The sequence below is a fragment of the Neomonachus schauinslandi genome, chromosome 9 (genome assembly GCF_002201575.2).
Source record: "Neomonachus schauinslandi chromosome 9, ASM220157v2, whole genome shotgun sequence".
NCBI lineage: Eukaryota > Metazoa > Chordata > Mammalia > Carnivora > Phocidae > Neomonachus > Neomonachus schauinslandi.
In genome coordinates, this window is record NC_058411.1 from 25,953,122 (window position 1) to 25,974,645 (window position 21,524).

The 21,524-nt window shown below is 44.7% G+C and overlaps 1 protein-coding gene across 1 annotated transcript; it reads right to left on the reverse strand.

The window, feature by feature from the left end:
- Positions 1 to 322: 322 nt before the first annotated feature.
- Positions 323 to 21,259, reverse strand: BATF (basic leucine zipper ATF-like transcription factor). The gene is made up of 3 exons (XM_021679580.1): positions 21,107 to 21,259; positions 18,768 to 18,872; positions 323 to 532 (listed from the first exon to the last, which is right to left on the reverse strand). The coding sequence occupies exons 1-3, from the start codon at positions 21,167 to 21,169 to the stop codon at positions 323 to 325; spliced, it is 378 nt and encodes a 125-aa protein (XP_021535255.1). The 5' UTR covers positions 21,170 to 21,259.
- Positions 21,260 to 21,524: the final 265 nt, after the last annotated feature.

Sequence of the window (21,524 nt, forward strand, 5' to 3'; positions counted from 1 at the left end):
AAATAACCCCACCCTGCCCTCCTCCCTCTATACCATGGGACTTGGGCATCATGTTTGGCTGAACTCTGGATTGGGCCACCCATCCACATGGGGGCTCAGCACACGCTGACAGGGGGCCACGCCGCTGGGTGGCCTCACACACTCCCAGCGGCTCCAGTCTTGTGCTCAATCCTTGTCCAGGCCTCTGCCTCCGGGTCTCCGGATGGACAGGGGGCCCTGAGGGGCGAGGGCAGCCTGGCCACAGTCTGTGTGCCCCTCCTGAGGCCTGCCAGGGCAGCTGGGGGTAGGGGGCTCCGTCCCCCACCACCCCACCTCTGGAAAGTCAGGGCTGGAAGCGAGGCGAGCTCACGTGAGGCTGGTGGAAGGCGTGGGCGCTGTACACCATGTCGGGGGGCGAGGGCGTGCTGGCGGCCAGCACCGAACACAGGGGCTCATGGCTGCTCAGCACTGATGTGAAATACTTCAACTCTTCTGTGAGCTGCTTGATCTCCTTGCGCAGAGCCGCGTTCTGTTTCTCTAGGTCTTCACTCTCCTGTGAGGGGAAAGGCCAGAATCAGAGATAAGTGTCAAGGACGGAAGGGGGGGGGGGGGGGGGGGGCAGGAGGAGACAGATTCGGTTCTCACCAGCTAGCTGTGGGGAGGGGCATCAGTGAATTTTTCTGCACGTGTGTACATGTATTTGTGTGTCATATGTGAGTGTGGGTGCATTTATAATACACATATGTGTGTGCAGAGATACAAGGTTAAAGCCATAAAATTGCTGGTATTTGTCTGTTTGACCTATAAGGATGGCAGTTTCGTATGATCCCACCTGATAGAGGTGCACGTGGGAATGCGCGTGCTCCTTTGTGTGCGTGTGTACGTGGGTCTCTGGGAATGTGTATGTGGGTTGACAGTGGCAAGTGTATGTTAAGGGAAACAGGCTGACAGGTGAGAGCCTGAAAAAATGGAAGAGAGTCTGAGAGAACTGTTTATACTAATTTCCTGCTTTTCCACTTGATCTTATACCATGAGTTCTCCAAATGTTCCCAGTGTCTGTGTTTAGTCATATGGAGGCCATGGTTAACTGTCTACTTAACCAGATTCTAGAACACTAGGGTCTTTATAAATATCAAGTGGTCAAAATCCACCACAAGGTTCGATCCCACGCCATTCTGCTCAGAGCCTGGTTTACAGCACTCTGGGTGTGTTCCACCCATGCATATGTGCTTTTTTCCAGAAACACCTTCCCCTGTTGCTTAGGAGCACCATCAGATACATGCTAATCTGGCAAACTCTGGGTCAAAGGCTGCTGATTACTGATCGCATCATTAATTAATCACCAATTCCACTCTGGTAATTAGCGTTTACTGGAAAACAATGCTACCTAGGGGAATTGCATTTCCAATGTGATTTGAAGGTTCACGGTCCTTGAGTCCTTGAGTCAATCAAATAGATCGACTAATCTAATCACTGGTGCCACAGAGGAAGGGAAAATGGCATTGGAGAGGCAAATAAATTACACTTCAGTTCAAAAAGCAACCTGAGTTGGCATCCAGGCCTTAATTTTTCTAGTTTTGTTTGACTTAGGTCAGCATTTCCCAAACTTGCCATAGCATTAGAATTAGTTGGAGGGCTTATTAGAGTTTCAGGCTGTTCTTGAAATCTAGAGATTTGAACTCAGTGGATTTGGGATTTGGGGTGAAATCTGGGAATTCACTGAATATTTAACAAGTGCCCCAGGTCATTCTAATGATCAGGCAAGTTTGAAAACACAAGTTAAACACAATATTACATTGGTTTTTAATTAATCAAGCACGTACTAAGTGCCTATTTGTTAAGTGCCTGGCACATTGTATGATCTCAAATGTCTGTTGATTGACTGGCTGATGACACCACTTGCTGGACTAGCAGTTGACTCAAAACCATGGTGGGCAGTGAGCAGACGTAAGATAACTTGCCATTTAAGAGGTGCCTTATATAACCCAGCGGGAGCATGAGCTGTGGTCCAACGAGAGAGCTAGCTAGGTACGCTGACAACTGCCCTAATCTGTGAACCCCAGGGTTCTTTTTTAAGGGGTAGAGGAGCATAGACTGCGGCCTTACCCATCAGGCCAGCTTCCATCCCCTTGTGAAGGACAGATGCAAGCACGCTCAGCCCCAGCCTGGCATTTCCTGTATGTGGCTTTGAGCTAGAAAATGTGCCTAGGTCAGTACAAAAGAAACCCCCATTTCTAAAATGGGGCGGGGGTGGGTGGGACCCACGATGGTGGAGTCAGAGGCACTGGCTTCTTCTTCTGCAAGGTATGGCTGGCTCCCTTATCTTACCGTTTGGTTGTTTCCAGGCACATCCCAGAGGCAGGGCATCCCCTCTTTACCGAAAGGTAAGAGAAAGCAACCCATGAGACTGGGTGTGTGGGGGGGTGGTTTTAAGACGGGAACTGGGGGCCAGGAGTCCTGGCCCCTTCCTCTAGCCCTTTTCCTCGCCCCCTCTGAGAGTTTCCACTGGTGACAACGTTTACTGTAAATTCTGTGCTCCGAAGAGCCTGGGCAAACCCCAAGGCAGAAGGGAGGGGTGGGGTAGGCGGGCCACAGGGACCAACCGCTCTGACCTTCTCCCCACCTAGAGGCAGGCCCAGCTTTCGGGAAGTGACAGCAGGTTCTTCCTCCCCAAGCAAGCTCTGCTGAGCTCTCTCTAGCTTTCTCTCCCCGCCTGCCCGCCCGCACCCCCCCTCCCCGCTTACAGATCCCAGAGCTCTGGGAGGGGTTTCACAACCACTGCTGCCTCTAAACAGAAAACCACCACCTGTGACAAGAAACTCGTCTTTACCTTGGGAAGCAAGACGGCTTCCTGCTAGGGCGCCAGAGAGACCAGCCCTGGTAACCCAGGGACCATGCAACCAGCCAGACACTGGCAAGAGGAAGAGTTTGACTTCCTTTGCAGGAGGAAGTGGCTGATCTGGGGCCTCCTCCCAGCATGTCCCCACCTGCCACTGCTCAGTCCATTCTGACCCTCCCTGGGGCAGTCATGCCCTAGAAAGGACTCACACAGGGACAACTGGCCAAGGCGGCCACGCCACGGGGGCAGCTGCTTACTCCGAGATATAATGACCACACCCCCTGACTTCCCTTCACTTCCCAGGGGCAGCTGGAAACCTAGGGCTCAGTGAGCGGGGAGGGGAGAGGAATGTTTGGGAAGGGAATTTTGGCCTTTCACACGCACGTCCTCTGCTACAGTCAGGGAGTTGTAAGCCAGCATTTGGGCTTCTGTGTGACCTGTTTTCCACTTTTTAGAATTCTTTTTGGTCCTTCAGTCTCCTCACGGTAACCCCCGAGATGGACATGGGAGGCCAGCCCTCATCATTATCCCCACTTTTCAGATGAGGCCAACTGAGACCCTGGGACAAACCTACCCCAAATACCCCTCAAAATGATCATAGGCTGGTGGCAGCAGGTGCTGGGAGAGAGGGCTTTGGAATTTGCCTCAAGACATTGATTTTCTCAGAGGTCCAGACACTTTAGTGACTGACCCAAAGCCTCATAACCACATAGGTGCAGAGCAGGGTTTGGTTCGAGGCTTCCCCATCTTCAGCCTCATTCTTCTTCTGGCACACCCAATGCTTCCCCCGAGAGACGGATGACTTAAGTGACCAAACGTCTTCAGAGATCACTAAGAAGTCCTCAGCTGCCCTATAAGTATCCCAAGAGAACACTGGGTCTCGATTTTGGTGATCTTTAAACACCACACTGGAACCCTGAGTTGGTCACACTCTTCCAATCACAGAGCTGATCATCTGCCTCCTTCCCAGAGTTGGGAGGACATCTTCTGTCCAGCTACTCTTTTAGAGGGTTTACTCAAGGCCAGGCCTTCCTCCACATGCAGAGTGAGGTCCAGAAACACATGGCAATGGTGGGTTCCATCAGCAGTAACTGGGGACCGGGATCCTGGCTAGGTGAGCCTCTGTGACTCGCTTTCCCCTCTCTGAGCCCCAGTTCCTGTTAGAACAGGAAGACTGGACCACAACAACGATTCTCAACCTTGGCCACACATTGGAATTAGTGGGATTCCCTGGGGAGCTTTACCAATACTGGTGCCTGATTCTGATTTAAGCAGTCTGGGGTGCAGCCTGGCATTGGGTTGGTAAAGGCTCCGAGGGGACCCTAATGTGCAGTGAACATTGAAAAACATTAGAAGGAACCATTAGCTTAGAAAATCTCCAAGCCCTCTTCAACTCTCGAATATTTCAGATTCCAAACTAAATACTTGAGTGTATTAGCCTTTAACCTGCACTTGTTAGGAAGGGGTGTGCGTGAGTGTCAGGGGGAAGGTTGTTGGGGGCAGAGGGATGTAGACTCAATTTATATAAAAAAAATTAGTAGAAACTAAATTTTTAAAAGAATAGTCTAGCTTGACTTAATAACTAACATTTATTAAATGCTACCATATGCCAATCACTCTTTTAAGTATTTTACAGTTATTTTTATATTTAATCTTTGCAACAACCCCATGTGGTAGATAATATGATTATCCACATTTTACAGACGAGGACAACCTAAAAATACAGGGAAGTTAAGAAACCTGTTCAAGGTCACACATCTTGTAGGTGGCACCACAACTTGAATGAGGCAGTCTGGCTTCAGAGTCTGTGCCCACCATATTCTCTTGTCTTTGACATTTGTTTAAATCTTATGATATTTGGTAATTATCTCCTGGGAGGCCTCAGCCCTGTTGGCTTTCCAATTTCATCTTCCCTCTTTTCCCACCTCTTGCAAATCCAGATGGTAATGTTCACAATTCACCCTCACCTCTGAAGTTACTTGATGTCAACTCTATCATGAACAACATGCAGCTTGGGGGTGGTTAAGGAAGAGGCTTCATGGGGGTGTGGGAACATTCTGGGAAATTCCCTACTGGAGGGGCTGAAAGGGGGTCACTCAAAGAGCTCTTGAATGATGGGGAATCCCCAGACAGTTCCCTTACCCACAGGGAAGCCAGTTAGGACCAAGGCCAAGGACAGGTTCTGGCCCAAGGCTCTAGCAGGGACTCTCCGGGCACTCTGAGCACGGCTTTGGTCCTCCTTCTTGCCAGCTCTGGTTTAGTGCCTTGACCTTCTCCTTGAATGTTCTAATCATGGTTTCCAGAAGAGTGAAAATAGTCCCTGTGTGTTCCTTCTCGACAGAACATGTAGTCATTTACTGATTGGGTGACCTTTTAGCTCTCACCTACACTTAAACATGAGAGTAGTGAGTGAAGCTTATCTCTCACACTAGCTATGTTCAATCTCCAGCAGTTACCAATCCACAAAATGCAGACACAGGGTGGAGCCCACCATTGCTGGAGGGGTCTGTGAACTGACATAGGACATTTCCCAAGCCCTGGTAGGGTCTATGCCTATCCCTTCCACCAATCCTGGGGAAATTGGCCCCAACTCCTGCTCCTTACCCAATGAGGAGAGAAGAGGAATCATTAAACCACAGGTCTTTGCACTGAATAACGAACAAGTCTGATTTTGGAGAAATCTTTACTTTCTCCCTATCCTAACCTCCTTCTCCTTGCTTCCCTCTAGAGAGCTAGGAAAAGAATTTAATCAAATGGTCAGCGTCTCTTGCAGCTAGGCAAGACCATGTGACAGTTTCTGCCCAATAAGATATAAGTTGAAGTACCTGGGGGTGGAGCTTCCCTTTCCAATTAAAAAGGCAAAGCCTCACCAGGACAAAAGCCATCCTCCCTCAACACAGATTGATGGCTGGAGGTCCAGCACCTATCTTGCACCCTTGAGGATGAAAGCCACATACTGAGGATACCTGCACACACAGAGAAGTAACCTGGTTCTTTGATGACATTCTTGCAGGAGCCCTGGTCTGTCCACTTCTGAATTCCTTGTGATACGAGAAAGACAAACTGTGACTTACTGATGGCTGTTTGATAGTCCTTCTATTACTTGTACCTGAATGCAATCCTGACTGATATCTCAAGTTAGAAAGGTTATCACTAGCAAGCCCAATTCCAAAAAACAAACAACTAGTAATTGCTATGAACACAAAGGTTTGAATCAAGTTGTTGTTTTTTTTTTTAAGCCTGCCAGGCCTCTGGGGACAGTCTGGGTACATATACCCTCAACCCTCATAGATGTCCCAAACTCATTCTACATATTCTACAACATGCACATGGCTGCACACTGAAGTCACCTGAAGAGCTTCAAATAATCTTAATTCCTGAACTTCACTCCTGTGAGAGGTTCTAATTTGATTGTCCTGGAGTGGGTCTCAGGCATCAAGACTTTCGCAGGTGAGCTTAATGAATCATGTTCATAGCTGATTCCTCTTAAAAATATATGTGTCCGTTGACAGATGAATGGATAAAGAAGATGTGGTGTATATATATACAATGGAATATTACTCAGCCATCAAAAAGAATGAAATCTTGCCATTTGCAATGATGTAGATGAAACTAGAGGGTATTATACTAAGTGAAATAAGTCAGTCAGAGAAAGACAAATACCATATGATTTCACTCATATGTGGAATTTAAGAAACAAAACAGATTACCATAGAGGAAAGGAAAGAAAAATAAAATAAGATGAAAACAGAGAAGAGGACAAACCATAAGAGACTCTTAACTACAGGTAACAAACTGAGGGTTGCTGGAGGAGAGGTGGGTGGGGGGATGGAGTAACTGGGTGATGGGCATTAAGGAGGGCATTTGACATAATGAGCACTGGGTGTTTTCTGCAACTGATGAATCAGTAAATTCTACCCCAAAACTAATAATACAGTATATGTTAACTAAATTGAATTTAAATTAAAAAATTAATATATATAAGGATATAAATATAGGCAATGTTTAATATTATTAAATTTGTATATTTATATTTTTGTTTTATTAAATATTTATTTTATAATATATAGGATAAATAAAATAAATAGAATACAAATAACTTTAGAGAAGTGGCAGAATGCTTTTAAGTCAAAATAATCTTCTGAAGTAAATGCCTGTTTAAGGGAAAGTGCCTCACTATCACACTATTATATTTGGTGAAAACAATTTTAAGTAGCCCAGAACAATTCATTTTTATGATGGAAAAGCAGGAGGTAGGGTATCTACTAGAATCTCACAAACGATAACTTTATCAAATTAGTTACCCTTTAGATTGTTGAGCTCTGTGAGGGTCTATCACTGTCTTCACTGTTTCATCATCATCGACTAGGGCAGTGCCCGGTGCATAGTAAGTGTCCAATAAGATCAAGTTGCTTGACTGCCAACTAGGACTCTAAAATAATTTACCAAACCCTGCATATGAAGAGTCTTCTAAGTAAATTTGTGATGTCCATGAACCTTCCAACGGAGTGTTTAACCAAGCCTTTAATAGCTTTTATAGCTTCTACTTGATATAGTTGCAAACGAGTGTAAGAGATTCCCTGTTTTAAAAAGGCCCAGGTCAGATCCCTACTTAGCAATACTTCTGTTTCCCAAACTGAAGCTATGGGTGGGAGTAGCAGAATTAACAGCGCTTTAAGAACTCTGCATATAGGTTCCTGAGCTGGAACTGGACTTTCCCCATCTACACCAAATGAAGGAGACTTGCCCAGCGGTGGTGAAAAGCCAGGCCAATGAAACAGTGTCCGCGAAGTTTTTATAAACAACCAGAAAAAAGGGCATATGTTTTCATATATAATACATCTGATACCTACATCTGATTGATTTATAGGAAAATGCCGAGCGCTTTGCATTGAAATGAATGAATAAATACAACCTTCCCCTCAATGCAAAACAGAACAAAACATGCAATATTGCTTTGGTTTTATATTTGCTCTGTCATTTAACTCCCGAACAGCCCACTGAGGTGCTATTGCTTCCCATTTTGTAGATCAGAGTTTAGGTTCAGATATATTCCCCAGCAGAGCTGAATTAGTTTTGTTGGCCCACCCCCAACCCCTCCCCACTCCCATCTGGTTCCTGCTCCCTGCGGCTCCATCACCCCTGTTCCTGAGCTCCTCCTCATGCTCTCGGAGGCCCCGTCCCACAAGGCATCTTTCCGACCCTTGACTGGCCACACATAGTTTGGCCTCAAGGCTCTGCTGAGCGCACCCTGTCCCCAGATCTTCCCAGTCTCCTTCTCTCACCACTATTTGACCTCAAATGTCAGGGTCTCAAACAGACCTCCCGTGATCACCATCCCCACCCCGTCCCTTAACCATATTCAACATTGCACTATTTGATTTTATTTGAAGTACTCTTCACTTGGTGTGATTAGCCTGTTCGTTTATTTGCCTGTTTTCCAGTGTGACTTCCAGTTGAATGTAAGGTCCATGAATTCAGGGACTGTCTTGTCCCTCCTGTATTCTCAGTGCCTGGAATAAACCATACCTGGCACATAGGAGGCTAATATATACTTGCTGAGTGGATGAATCATCTCTGCTAACATTGGATCTAGTACTGGGGAAATGGCCTTTGTTTTTAGAATTTTCTGGACTGCCCCACCTCTAACCAAAATGTTTTCTGGGTACGTGTACCAGCCGAGTAGCCAGAAAACATTTTGGTTAGAGAATCCTCAGTTGTAGGAAATTGCATTTTGGCCCTAGGAATCCAGTCCACTCTGCTTGGCTCTGAACTTTATTCTACTTTTGAATAAATATCCTGCTTTATAAGGGCTCCTGGTCACCCTCCTTGGTTTCCCTAAACCGAGGGTGATGAAATGTGTACGGGGACAGTCCCAGTCCATACCTATTGTCCTGGTGTCATTCTTACTAGCGCTCTTTTCACTTCCAAATGTGTTCCTGTTTGGAGGATAAATGGTAAGATCTACTAGAACCTGACCCCTAAATTCTAGCTCAATATGATCTCTGCCCTTGTCTTCAGTGTCCTCCTGAGTTCACTCAGAACTCTAGCTGACCATTTTCTTGTTTTTAAATAAAAAATATACAGTATAACTACATTTAAGATATTTTTTTAAAAAATCATACCCACCCACGATCCTAGTACTTTTAACACAACTGTTTTCATTTGCACCTGTTGCCGTCTTTTCCTTTTTAAGAAACACATACTTATGTTTAAAAAATTTCAATCACTGTAAGTACAATTTGTATTTTGTTTTGTCATAAATTTGTCACATCTACAGAATCACCATAATTATCATTTTTAATGGCTGTGTCATCAAATGGAAGATCCACAATTTACCCCAAATGGTTTTTTAATGTTGGGCATTTTGGTTGCTATCAAAACGTTGTCATTATAAGCAATGCTGCAATGAACATCTTGGTCCATACTGGGTTTTGTTCAATTATTTCCTAGGATAAATCTGTAGGAGTGAGATCAGTGGGGCAAAGGGCACAACCGGTCTTCCAGCTCATGGCTGTACTGCTGTAAAAGGGTTAGCTGAGATACACAGTGTCACCAGCAGTGAACACATAAGTCAAGTTTACTACAACCCCATTGACATTTAGGCACTATAATTTTAAATAATTTATTTTGCCAATTAGACTTTTGAGGGTTTCTTAATTTCTTTTTTTTAGGATTTTATTTAATTTTATTTTATTTGAGAGAGAGAGCACAAGCAGGGTGAGTGGCAGGCAGAGGGAGAGGGAGAGGGAGAAGCAGACTCCCTGCTGAGCAGGGAGCCCGATGTGGGGCTCGATCCCAGGACCCCGGGACCATGACCTGAGCTGAAGACAGATGATTAACTGGCTGAGCCACCCAGGCGCCCCAGGCTTCTTAATTTCATCGTAATATTACAAGTTATTGATTACCAAGGAGGAAGAATTTTCTCTGTGTCTGTTCCCTAGTACAGCATTCTCAACCAGGGACAATTTTGCCCCCCAGGGAACATTTGACAAGGTCTGGAAATATTTTTCATCATCACAACTGTGGGGTGAGCTGCTGCTACTGGCATCTAGGAAGTAAATTTTATATTTTTCAGTGCACAGGACAAGCCCCCTCCCCCAACAAAGAATGATGCGACTCAAAATATCAATAGCGCCAAGGTTGAGAAACTCTGTGTGTGTGTCATTTTCACAATCAGAATAGAAAATTGGGTTATTTTCATTTTGGTAGGAAAAATGTTACATAAGCTTTCTGTTCATAGCTTTTGCCCACTTACCTATCGGAGTCTTGATGTTTTTCTTAAAAGGATGTTCTTTCTATGGTATAAATATGAAATCTGCATTTATTTAATTCGATGCAAATATTTTCCGCGATGTATTATTATCCCTTTAATTTTGGATTACAACTTACGACCTTTTTAAAATAAAGGAACATTTCAACTTTAGCCCCTCTCAACCTTGGACTCTCTTTCTCATCTCTTGCTGTATATGCTTGGGTTATACTACTAAAGATTGTCTAGGTCATTCAGACCTTCTGGTTAAAGGCTTACTTCTTGGCTTACCCTTTGCAAAAGACATGTAAGAGCAACACCATCTGCATAGCAAAGTCCTGTTCAACAAAGTGGTACAAAACAAAAGCAAATGGTGGGCAGGCAAGAGGTTTGGGTTCTTAGGTGTCCTGAGAAAGACCTTGGTGTCACCATTGGTTACATGGCAGGTTAGTCTACAGTATCCCTGAGTTTTCTTTTAATTCTGTGATCTTATAAACAAGGGAATATGACCATAATTATTGTTAGCCCCTCTCCCCTAAGCTACCATGTGCACCCATAATGAGACTCTCTACAAATATCCCACAGTCTGAAGGGGACTTTGTCCTCTGGAACCAATCTAGGAAGCAAGGTGTCAGACTGAATCCCACAAAGGAAACTACGAAAATCCCCAAGCAGCTTGGAAAAGGACTTTTTGGTGAGACTCCCATTCTTTTCAGGAGAAAGACCTTTGGATGCTGCTGATGGCAGCTTTGTGAAGGCTCCTGCTTGAATGGGCACCATCAATTTGTGACCCGGGACCTGTAATCTCATTTGAACAGAAATTCCTTATAAACGCCAGGACTGGTGTGGAGCTGGCCTCCTTTCAAATATGCCTCCCAAACTTAAACCACACTGACTCATCATCAGTGGTACAAGCATTTAGGGGCGGTGGATTGCCTTGACATGTTTTTCTTTCCCAAATGAAAATAGTCTACTATTTTGTTGTTCTGATTTTTAATCATCACAATAAAAAAATATATAGAAAAATACTAGAGTAAGGTAAGCTACTCAGAACTCAATCACTCAGAAAGAACCACTATTAGCATTTTGGAGAATATCTTTCCAGATATTTCTTTATGCATGCAAACATGCCCCAAACCCACAAATTTTACATTAACGGGATTATCTTCTGCATACTCTTTGTAGCTTGCTGTTTTTCCCTCAGGGCTATGTCATTGACATCTTTCAGTGATACAGATCTACATAGTCATTTTTAGTGGCAGCATAAAATTCTAGTGTCTGAATGTATCATAATATGCTTAATCACCTATTGTTGGGCATCTGTCCAATTTTATAGTATTGATAAAGTGTTTACTGTTCATGAGGAATTGAGCATCTTTGTGCATCATTTTTTTCTTCAAACTCTTATAAGTGGAATTGCTGTGCCAAAAAGTGTTCTCATATGAGATGTTAATATTTACTGCTACACAGCTTTCTTTAAAAGGGGTTTCAATGGATATATTGATATATTGCGTAGAGACTTTAATTTCTTGACTAGGCCTAATGATGGAGAAGGAACAAGTGTGAATTTTGGAGGATGTTGCTTAAAGAACAAAAAACCAAAGTCAGGAAGAGACTCAAGGAAGGTATCAGGGAAGATGAATACATCTTCATGAGTCCAAAGGAAGAGGCAGTACAGTAGAGTGGTTAGGGACATGGGCTTCAAAGTCTGTCAGACCTAGTTATAAGCTGTGTGACCTTGGACAAGTTACTTAACCTAATACAAAAATTATAAAACAAGGTTTTTGTGCAGATTAAATGAGCACTTAATGCACAGCACCGGGTACACAGTCATGTATTAAATTAATATGTTTTTAATAAAAAGAAATTCATAGCAACAGAGGCCCAAGACAAATGCCTCTTTTCCACAGACGGTTCACTGATTTTCACTGAATTTTTTTTTTTTAAAGATTTTATTCATTTATTTGCGAGAGAGAGAATGAGAGACAGAGAGCACGAGAGGGAGGAGGGTCAGAGGGAGAAGCAGACTCCCCACTGAGCAGGGAGCCCGATGCGGGACTCGATCCCGGGACTCCAGGATCATGACCTGAGCCGAAGGCAGTCGCTTAACCGACTGAGCCACCCAGGCGCCCCTTTCACTGAATTTTTTAAGGGTGGAACTGGCCAGAACATTCCTTCTGTGTTTTTTGTTTTTGACCTGGGCCTTCTCTACGCCAGTATACTTATGGTATGGTCTCCCAGAGAGAAAGAAAAGAACTCCAGGAGTGAAAAAGGACCACAAACAGCTTTCTCTTCCAGCCTTCCCCAGAAGACCAAGAACAATAGTGTCATTCTAAGGAGGCCCAGGGGATTGACATCTTTGTTGAGCTGCTTTTCCTCTGTTACTCAATTTTCCTCCGATTGTAAATACCGTATTTCTCACAGCAACAGCTTTAAGCTTCATTTCATGCATAGTTTATACTCGTGACATGTTATATATGGCATTAAAATATATCCTGGAACCTGTAAATGCTTCTCTACTTTGACTAGTATGAGACTCCTTCAGGAGCCAGCCCCAGGAAAGCACCTTTCCCACCCCCAGCTAAGGGAGTACCCAAGTTCCAGCTTTCAGATTTGGCCGTTACTCCTCCTTGCTTCCAGTTCCATTCTTGAGGCCAGATCTGACTTGTCAAAGGCAGAGCTCCGGGCTCGTATTACTGTCCCCCCACCATCTCTCCTACGTTTATCCTTTCCATGAACAAAGCTTCTCAGTTGATCTCAACTCTCTTTCCCACTGACTTTAGACACTGACTCCAAATCCTTCGAGCCACCGCAATCAACCAGAATGGCCACACAAGTGACTCTGATTTGCCATCCCTTATGGTGGCTTTATCTAGTACTGTAGACTTTAGGGTCACTCCTTAACAAACCTCAAGTGACGGTTCTCCCAAAGGACTGAGATATTTATGTAGGATGATCTAGAGGTAAAATGTTACAGAGGAAGACTATTCAATGTTTGAAATCAAAATTAGAAATCATCCCAATGCATATGAGGTAATGACTGATGTTGGGAATGTAAATATCTACATTATAAAAATAAAAGCACATGATAAAAACATCCAAACTATATAAAAAAGGAAAAAAATACAAAGTATCTATCTCCTGATTTAGACCTTTCATCCTACTTTTCAGAAATAAATATTAACCTTGGGAGAAAGCTATCCGAAAAATTTTAAGTTCATACACATATGCACATATATGTTTTTCTTTTTATTAAAAACATACATGGGAGCAATCTATGTACCATAGTCACACCTTTTCCACTTAAGAGTATAGAAGCTTGATAATCTTTTCATATTAACACATCCAGATGTAACTTATTTTAACAACTCCATAGTATTCCACTGGATGGACAAACTATAGTTTATTTAATTAGTTCCTTATCCATGGGTATTTAGCTTGTTTCCAGTCTTTACTATAACAAACAAGAAAGCAATGATTATCTTCATATCATGTACATAATTGTGTGATCTGTGGGTACATTTGTAAATAGACTTCTAAATGTAAAATTGCCAAGTTACAGGGTATGTGCACTTATAATTTTGATGGACATGGCTAAATTGCCTCCTAATGGAGCTGTACCAACATAGTCCTACTAGTGGTGTTTGGTGGTGCCTGCTTCTCCATTGTCTTGGCAACATCACATATTAGCAACATTTTTTGTCTTTGCCAGTCTGGCAGGGAAGCTCACTGTTGCTTTAATTGTCATTTCCCTAAGTGAGGTCTAGAAACTTTTCCATATTTATTTGCTATTTGTTTCCCTCTTTCTGTAAATTGCCCATTCATAATCATTGCTAGTTTTTCTTTTGGGTTGTTAATCATTTTCTCATTCATAAGAGCTTTCATATATAAAGTAAATATGCCCTTTTTTGGTCATGTGTGTCACAGATATTTTCCCCAATCTGTCACTTGCCTTTGACTTTGCATATAGTATTTTGAGATATATAGAAATTTTCACTTTTTATGTATAAAGGTAATATATGTCAGTTTTTTTCCTTTATGGTTTCAGGGTTTTGTACTTTATCTGGGAAAGTCTTCATTCCAAAATAATTTTTCAGTGCTTTTTTTTCCCCCCAAATTTCTTTAGTGTTTTTTACATTTAATCTGTGTGCATGTTGTATGAGAAATAAAGACTTTAGTTTCTTCCTCCCAAAATGGCTAGCCAGTTGTCCCAATTCCATTTATTGAATAATTTAGCTTTCCCTCACTGGTTTGAAATGCCATCATCATCATTTTGCATTTGTTCTTGTGTCTTGTTCTTAGGAATTGACATGTGTACTTGGGTCTTAAATTTCAGTTTGCTTTGGAGTCTCTTTCTGTATTCTGTTCTGCCAAATGCTCTGTCTTTTCCATATTGTTTTGATTTCAATACTTATAATTCACTTTAATATATCTTGTTCAGCTAATCTTCTTAGTTACCCTTCTCTAAAATTTTCCTGGAAATTGTCACATGGTTGTTCTTCACTAAGAACTTAGAATAACTAATCTAAGTCTCCCCTAACTTCCTGGAAGTTGTATTGGGTTTTTATTGGGGTTACATTAAGTTAAATTTATAGATTATGGAAAATTTTTATTATTTTTACATAAGGTATATCTTTCCACTTATTTGAGTGTTTTTGAAAGCACTTAGAATAATTTTAAAGTTTTAAAAAATTAAGCCCTGCATATTTTTTGTTAAATGTATTCCACTTGCCAGTGTTGGTATTACAAAAGGAATCTTTCCTCCCATTAAATTTTCTAATTGGTTATGGTTTACATATAGGAAAGTTATTACTTTTTGTGTTAACTTCGATAGCTGACAGGGTTCCCTTATTATTTTTAATAGTTTTTCAGCTGATTATCTTGGATCCACTTATTAGCTGCTGATGTCTTTTGGAGATGAAATGGTCCAGTATGTTAACTGGAATTTAAATAAAAACTTAAAAAAATAAAATTTTAATAAAAAATTATATGCCTGTCTCCTTTTTAATCGGTGCATTTAGTGTGCCTGAAAGATTTTATAGTTGTCTGTGGGAGGAAAGGAAATAAGTGTAGTAGGGGCTTGTGTGAAACACCCAACAAAAGAGAATTAAAACAAAATGTGGACTCTGTGGCTATCACAATTATGAAAAGCAGCACCTGATCCAGTTTATGTGAGGGCTAGTCAATACCAAGGCTGTTATAAAGTTGGCATAAGATTAGACAGTTGTGGAAAGCGGCTCCTTCCCTACTCTGCTTTTTAAAAGCAATCCGTGTACAGTGTTTTGTTGTAAACCATTTATAGGAGATACTGAAAATGTTAAATAGTAAGTAGCCCACACTCTCACTGGAGAGATGAAGTAATGCTTTTGTTATTTTAAGAGAGATAATAGTGGCAAAGCTGAAACCGAGAAAACAGCATTACCCCAGCATATGAAGCTAGCACAGTAATACAAACATGGTCCTTATCTGATACAGTAGTTGGTCTTTAAAATATTGGTGGATGGGTCCTATGGCTATTTCCAAGGGGCAGAGAATGGTTCCAGAACCTCAACCTGTGGGGCCAAGCATGGAGTCAAGGGTAAACCAAGCACTCAACCCTAAGCATGCTAGTGGTAAACCAGAAGATTTTCTACCTGAATCACAAACATAATTAAGAGGATAATGGATGGAGAAGAGGGTTGATTACGTCTGAGAGGAAACGAACATTTCAGACCACAGCCAAACCCTGTTTGATGGTGGCAGATTTGTATGTTGCTGCCAAAAGCTTTTACCCGAAGTCAAGAAACAAGTTGCATTGGCTGCAACCCCCAGGCTAACTGTGTCAACCAATGTGACCTACTCACCGGACAAAAAGTGAAAATGAATGCTGTGGTGCTCAAAAGAAAAGAGTGGGGAGGAGTTTGTGTCCAGGTGTGGGGAAGATGGGAACATTCTAGAGCCTGAGGCTGGAGGTGTGGGTGTGGACGTGGTGACTGCATGACTGGAGGCTCCATGCTCTCCAAGCCCCAGAGATCATCTCAATCTAGTCATGACTAGAATAATCAAGATGGGCCAAATCTTCTGGTTCTAACTCTCGTCTTACAGAGAGAGAGAGACAGCTGAATCCATTGAAAAGCTGGCCACAGCAAAGAAACATACATGTTCCCCTCATTTATATGTCCCCCTGGGCTTGAACAAAGACCAGTGGGTTGAATTTACAGGGAAATAGTGGTATAGCTCAAGATAGGGATGATTCCTCTGCTCATATCAGGAGGAAAAGAGCTCTCTGTCATTAGAAGTGAGCAGGCATACACTGGGGACCATTTCATTGGTGGAGGTTGCGGGGAGAGTGTGTAGAGGAATCTCAAGCATCGAAAGTGTGTCTGAACTTTCCAGCCTTTAAAAAATCTCTCAGCTCTGAGATTTTGATATATATATGTAATTTTAGTTGTAATTTTTTTAAAAAGATTTATTTATTTATTTTGAGAGAAAGAGGGAGGGTGCACACACACAAGCAGAGGGAGGGGCTGACTTGAGCTGAAATTGAGAGTCTGATGCTTAATGGACTGAGCCACCCAGGTGCCCCAGTTGTGATTTATCTTGCTTCTATAATAACCACTATTATTAAAATTACTCTTATTATACTTAAATTTTTTTTGAAGATTTTATTTATTTATTTGACAGAGAGAGAGACAACGGGAGAGGGAACACAAGCAGGGGGAGTGGCAGGCAGAGGGAGAAGCAGGCTTCCCGCTGAGCAGGGAGCCCGATGCTGGGCTCCATCCCAGGACCCTGGGATCATGACCTGAGCTGAAGGCAGACGCTTAACGACTGAGCCACCCAGGCACCCCTATACTTAAATTTTTTGAGTATTATATGGCAGGCACTGTGTGGAGCTTTTTATATGCACTATCTCTATGAGGTAGTTACTGTCATTTCCCAATCTATAGATAGGGAAACTGGACCTTAAGGGAGGTCGAATGTCTCTAAGATCTGTCACACAGATAGCAAGTGGCGGAGCTAGGAATCAACCCCTGTACTTCTGACTGTAGAGCTGCTGAGCTACCCTTAATTTTTACCATTTTTTTTTAATAGTACAAACTTAAAAAGCTCATAGTTTTACAGTCTCGGGACATTTGTCCACTTATACAAAAAGGGAGGTTTTATCCTTTCCAATTTTTATTTATTTGTCTGTTTGCTCTAAAGAATATTGAATGAGAATCAGACTCTGATAGAGATGAGTGAGTGATCATAGATTTTCAAGCTTCAAATAGTAAACGGGAGGGAGTGTGTTAAGACCCTAAATCATATTGACATCACAGAGAACATGTAAGTTGCAGCGTCACCAACAACTTCACATTTAGGCAGCTGATCATAATTATCAAAAAGAAGAAAGAATTTGGTGTTCATTCATTCCTTTTTTTTCAGTTCAACAAATATTTATGGACTGAAAACTATGTTGGAACGCAATGGAAGATATGCTGAATATGTTCTAATAAAACACAAGCATCCAGTCAGAGATGTTGGTGCAGACCGTTCTCTGCTTCCTTACAAAGCTAAAAGAAGCATCTCTTTTTCCCCCCTAAAACTACATCTTACTCTTTCTTGATAAAATTAAAACAACTATTCTAACTGGCTGACCGCCATGGTAATCTTTCAAATAAACACAAACATACTTATTTTGGGTACCAATTGCCCTTTACCATTGAAGTGAAGGACTAGGCTGCGAGAGGTTCAGGAATCGTTCAGGAGGAAGGACAGGAAGGCGGGGTTGCTAGAGGAAGGGGCGAGGAGATGGAAGAGGATGGAGCCAGTGAAGTAAGAGTTGGTTGACCGAGGACCAAATGAAGGTGCGGAATGAAGAGGGCTACGGTGGTAAGGTATGGAAGACGAGGAGGAAGCACCGCTCTGTGAAGCATGCAGCCAGAATTCAGAAACATTGACCAGGGCCTTGGTCCTCCAGTGGACTTGCAGTTCAGCATTACCCAAGGCTCCCACTCAAGCCAGGGGTCAAGGCCTTCTCTAGAAAGTTTGAGACTGGAGGCAACTCAACCAGAATAGGGACCACCCCAGATAAGTGCACTTGAAACTGCATCTTTCACAGACCCCTTGGGGTATCATGAAAGATATTTCAAAATAAAACCTTAATGATGTTTTGGAAAGAGGAGTAACATGCAGCACCCTATGGACCTCTTTGTCCCAAATGTAGGGACCAGGGTGGCTGCCAACTGGCCTCCTAGGGGGTGGGACCATAGGCGATCCTAACACCAGGATCCTGGGCTCCCCCAAAGTGCTTAACACCTTCTAAATTCTTCCCAAAGACAAGCCTGCCTTCTGCTCTCCAGGCTCGAGAGGGATAGAGCTCTCTCTGGCTACCCCATCTCTGATTAGGTGGTTCTGCTTCCACCTAGCCTCCCTCCTTGATCAACTCATTTACACCTCATGCCCTCTCCAGGGGGTCAGGAAGAAGGGCTCCTTTCTTTTTCAGCTCCCTGGCTCATTCCTTGCTACTAAATCTTCTCAATACACCCAGAGGAGAGCCTCTCCTCCGCACTGCACCCCGTAGCCCGACCCCTCCGCTTACCGCCACCCCCCCCCCCCCCCCCCCGCCCCCGACAGCCCCATGCAGGCAGACTCAAAGCTGCGCTCCAAGCATCCTTGGGGGGTGGGGAGCAAAGCCTCAGGCTCAAGAGGATGAAGAAAGGTCTGAACACTCACCAAGTGCAAGGTGTCAGCCTTCTGTGTCTGCCTCTGTCGGCTCTTCTGGGCAGCAATGCGGTTTTTCTCCCTTCTCTGAACTTTTCTCACATCATCGGATGGGTCCTGGGAAGCAGAGGTGAGGGGAATCAGGTGAGTAGGCTCCTCTCTTCTGAGTGAAAGCAGGTTCTCGTGCTGTTTGGTATCCGGCTGCCCATCCTTGCATTTCTTCACGTCTTTTCATTTGCCCCTTCACCCCCCACTTACCAAAAGGCTGAGCCCAAAAGAGGACTCTTCCCCACACTGTTACGCTCTCTTAGGTCCCTATAGCTATTTTGGCCAAAGCTACAGGAAGAGGAAAAAGACCCTGGGGCCTTGATAGGGCTGTATTTGAAAAAAAAAAAAATGGTTAAGGCGATGAAGTGTGTTTTATCACCTCTCCTCTCTTCAGGGCTGCTCCACCCTTACTCTCTCACTTTTTGGCCTAGAATTTTCTTGCTATTTTCCCCCCCCAAAACTTCACTGAGCACCTACTATGTGCCAACTTCCATGCAAATGCTTTTTCAGAGGTGCTCTTGTTTAACTCCTCAATTCTGTGCAGTTAATATTATTGTTTCTATCTTATATGTGAGGAAACCGAGGCTCAAACGGCTTACCCAGGAGCCTACAGTAAGCCAGGGCCTTCCATCTTCTGAGGCTAAGTCTGATGCCTTTCCAAGCCACGTCCCGCCCCTCACTGGTTTGTACCCACGTGTCTTCTGCCACATCCCTGGGCTGAGGTCCGCGTCCCAGATCTGGCTGTTCTTCTCCTGCATTCCCTTCATTATGCTCAGTGACCTTGACATTCCCCGTGGCCCTGAGCACAATGCCTAATACAAACTAGAGGCCAAGAACAGCTTTAATGGCAGAGATTACCTGGCTGCGGCAGGTAGTGGATGGGTGCTTAGGACAAGAGGACCTCTGGGCGTCCTCTAAGTATATTCCACAGATGGACACGTCCTCTACGTGGGCAGAGAGGTTAGCTCCAGCTCTCCCCCCCCAGATACTGCAGGGTAAGTATAGGAGTCTGAGTCAAGCCCTGCCCTGGTCCCTCTCACGCCCACACAGGATCCAGGGGCACTGTTCCTGGGGCAAGATTCTGTGCTCAGCCAGCCTAAGTCTCACCAGTGTGCCCAAGACTTCCAGGCCATTGCGGTAGGAGGGCATCGGGTTAGATGGGAAGGAAGTGCTTTTCTCTAAGGGGCATGGGGAACCAGGTTACCATGGAATCCGTGAGTAATTTCCTTCCTAAGAAGAGTACAGACTTCCAGGCAGCGAGAGCCACCGTGATGCCATCTGGAGCAGAGGATTAGACTGTTTGCCCACTAGAGGTCTCCACTATGACTCCTCCCAACCTGCTGCCCTTCTGCTCGACGTTCATGACAGATGCTGTATTATCTGTTTATATACGTTTATTTCGGCTGCAGCATCTTGCAAGCCCTCTTGGATATCTGTGCTAAGGAAAGAATGTGGTTTTTAAACCACAAAGTTGGAGAAGCAATGTTAATCCCTTGATGTATCGGGTGAGAATGAAGAAGCCTTTCTCTGGAGAGGGATGTCAAGGAATGCGGTGAAGAGAAAGCTCCAGAAGCTTTGGGGGCAGGCAGGGTGTCCCGTTTTGGGGGCAGGCCTCAAGCTGAAAACTTCTGACTTGGAAGTCACAATCTCGATTCCAAACACTCCCACACTCTCTACCTCAGTCGCTCTGGTTTCCCCAGAGCTGAGCTGGGAGTGTCTCCAGCCCAGAAGCCACAGGGGAAAGAGGCTTTGGTGGCAGCTTCCTGCATCCCTCTCTGCTGGCCAGTGCCCCAGTAGATGCGAGAGATTCTTCTGGGCTTGCCTGGCTTCCTCCTCTAGCTAGCTCTTTTTTTTCCTTCTTTGCTTTTCCCTGCAGCTTCCCTCTCTTGCCCCGATGGCTGCCTCCCGCGAAACCACCCGCACGGGCTGGGCAGGCCCGCAGCCTCCGGAACGCCGTGCCTCTCGCGCCCCCACCGCCCTGGAGAAAGGTGGACCCTTCCCCCTGAGAGACCAGGGCTCTCGGCCGCACGTTCTCCTCCCGGCTTCCTAGAAAAGCGTCGTGCGGCTGGGGCCCGGCGGGAGGCGGAGGCAGGGGGCCCGGCTGCGAGCGGCGCGGCTGCGGGAGGGGGGTCTCCGTCCGCCAACAGGCTGCGAACACCCGGTCGTCGTAAGTGGGTCGGGGTGCTCCTGCCGCCAGCCGCTTGCTGGCTCCTCGGCTCCCTGGGCAGGCCACCGTCGCCCTCCGACTGCCCCCCTCCGCCGGGAAAGAGAAGGTGGGCTGCAGGGAGAGGGGGGGCTTCTACCTGTTTGCCCGGGGGAGGAGAGCGGCTGAAGCTGGAGTCGCTGCTGTCCGAGCTGTGAGGCATGGCTGCAATCTTCCGGGCTCTCCACACGGCCCCAGGCGCCTCGGGGCTCTCTGGTCACCAGCCGGCCTCCCTTCCCGACCGCTGCCAGGCCACCAGCTCGGCCCCCTGCGCGGGTCCCTGCTCTGCCCGCCCCGCGGCCGCCTCTGACCCCTGCGTCCTCCTCACTCGGGGGTGCAGACGCACTGCTCCCCACAGGGACATGTCGCTCGCTTCGGGGCTCGTGCGCGCGCGCTCTCTCTCTTGTGGTTTCTGGTAACTCACACTGGAAGTCACATGGGCGGAAACTTAAACAAGTTAGAAGTTAATTTGAGAGAAAATACATATCTGGGAAAAGACCCACAGACTGATATGAAAG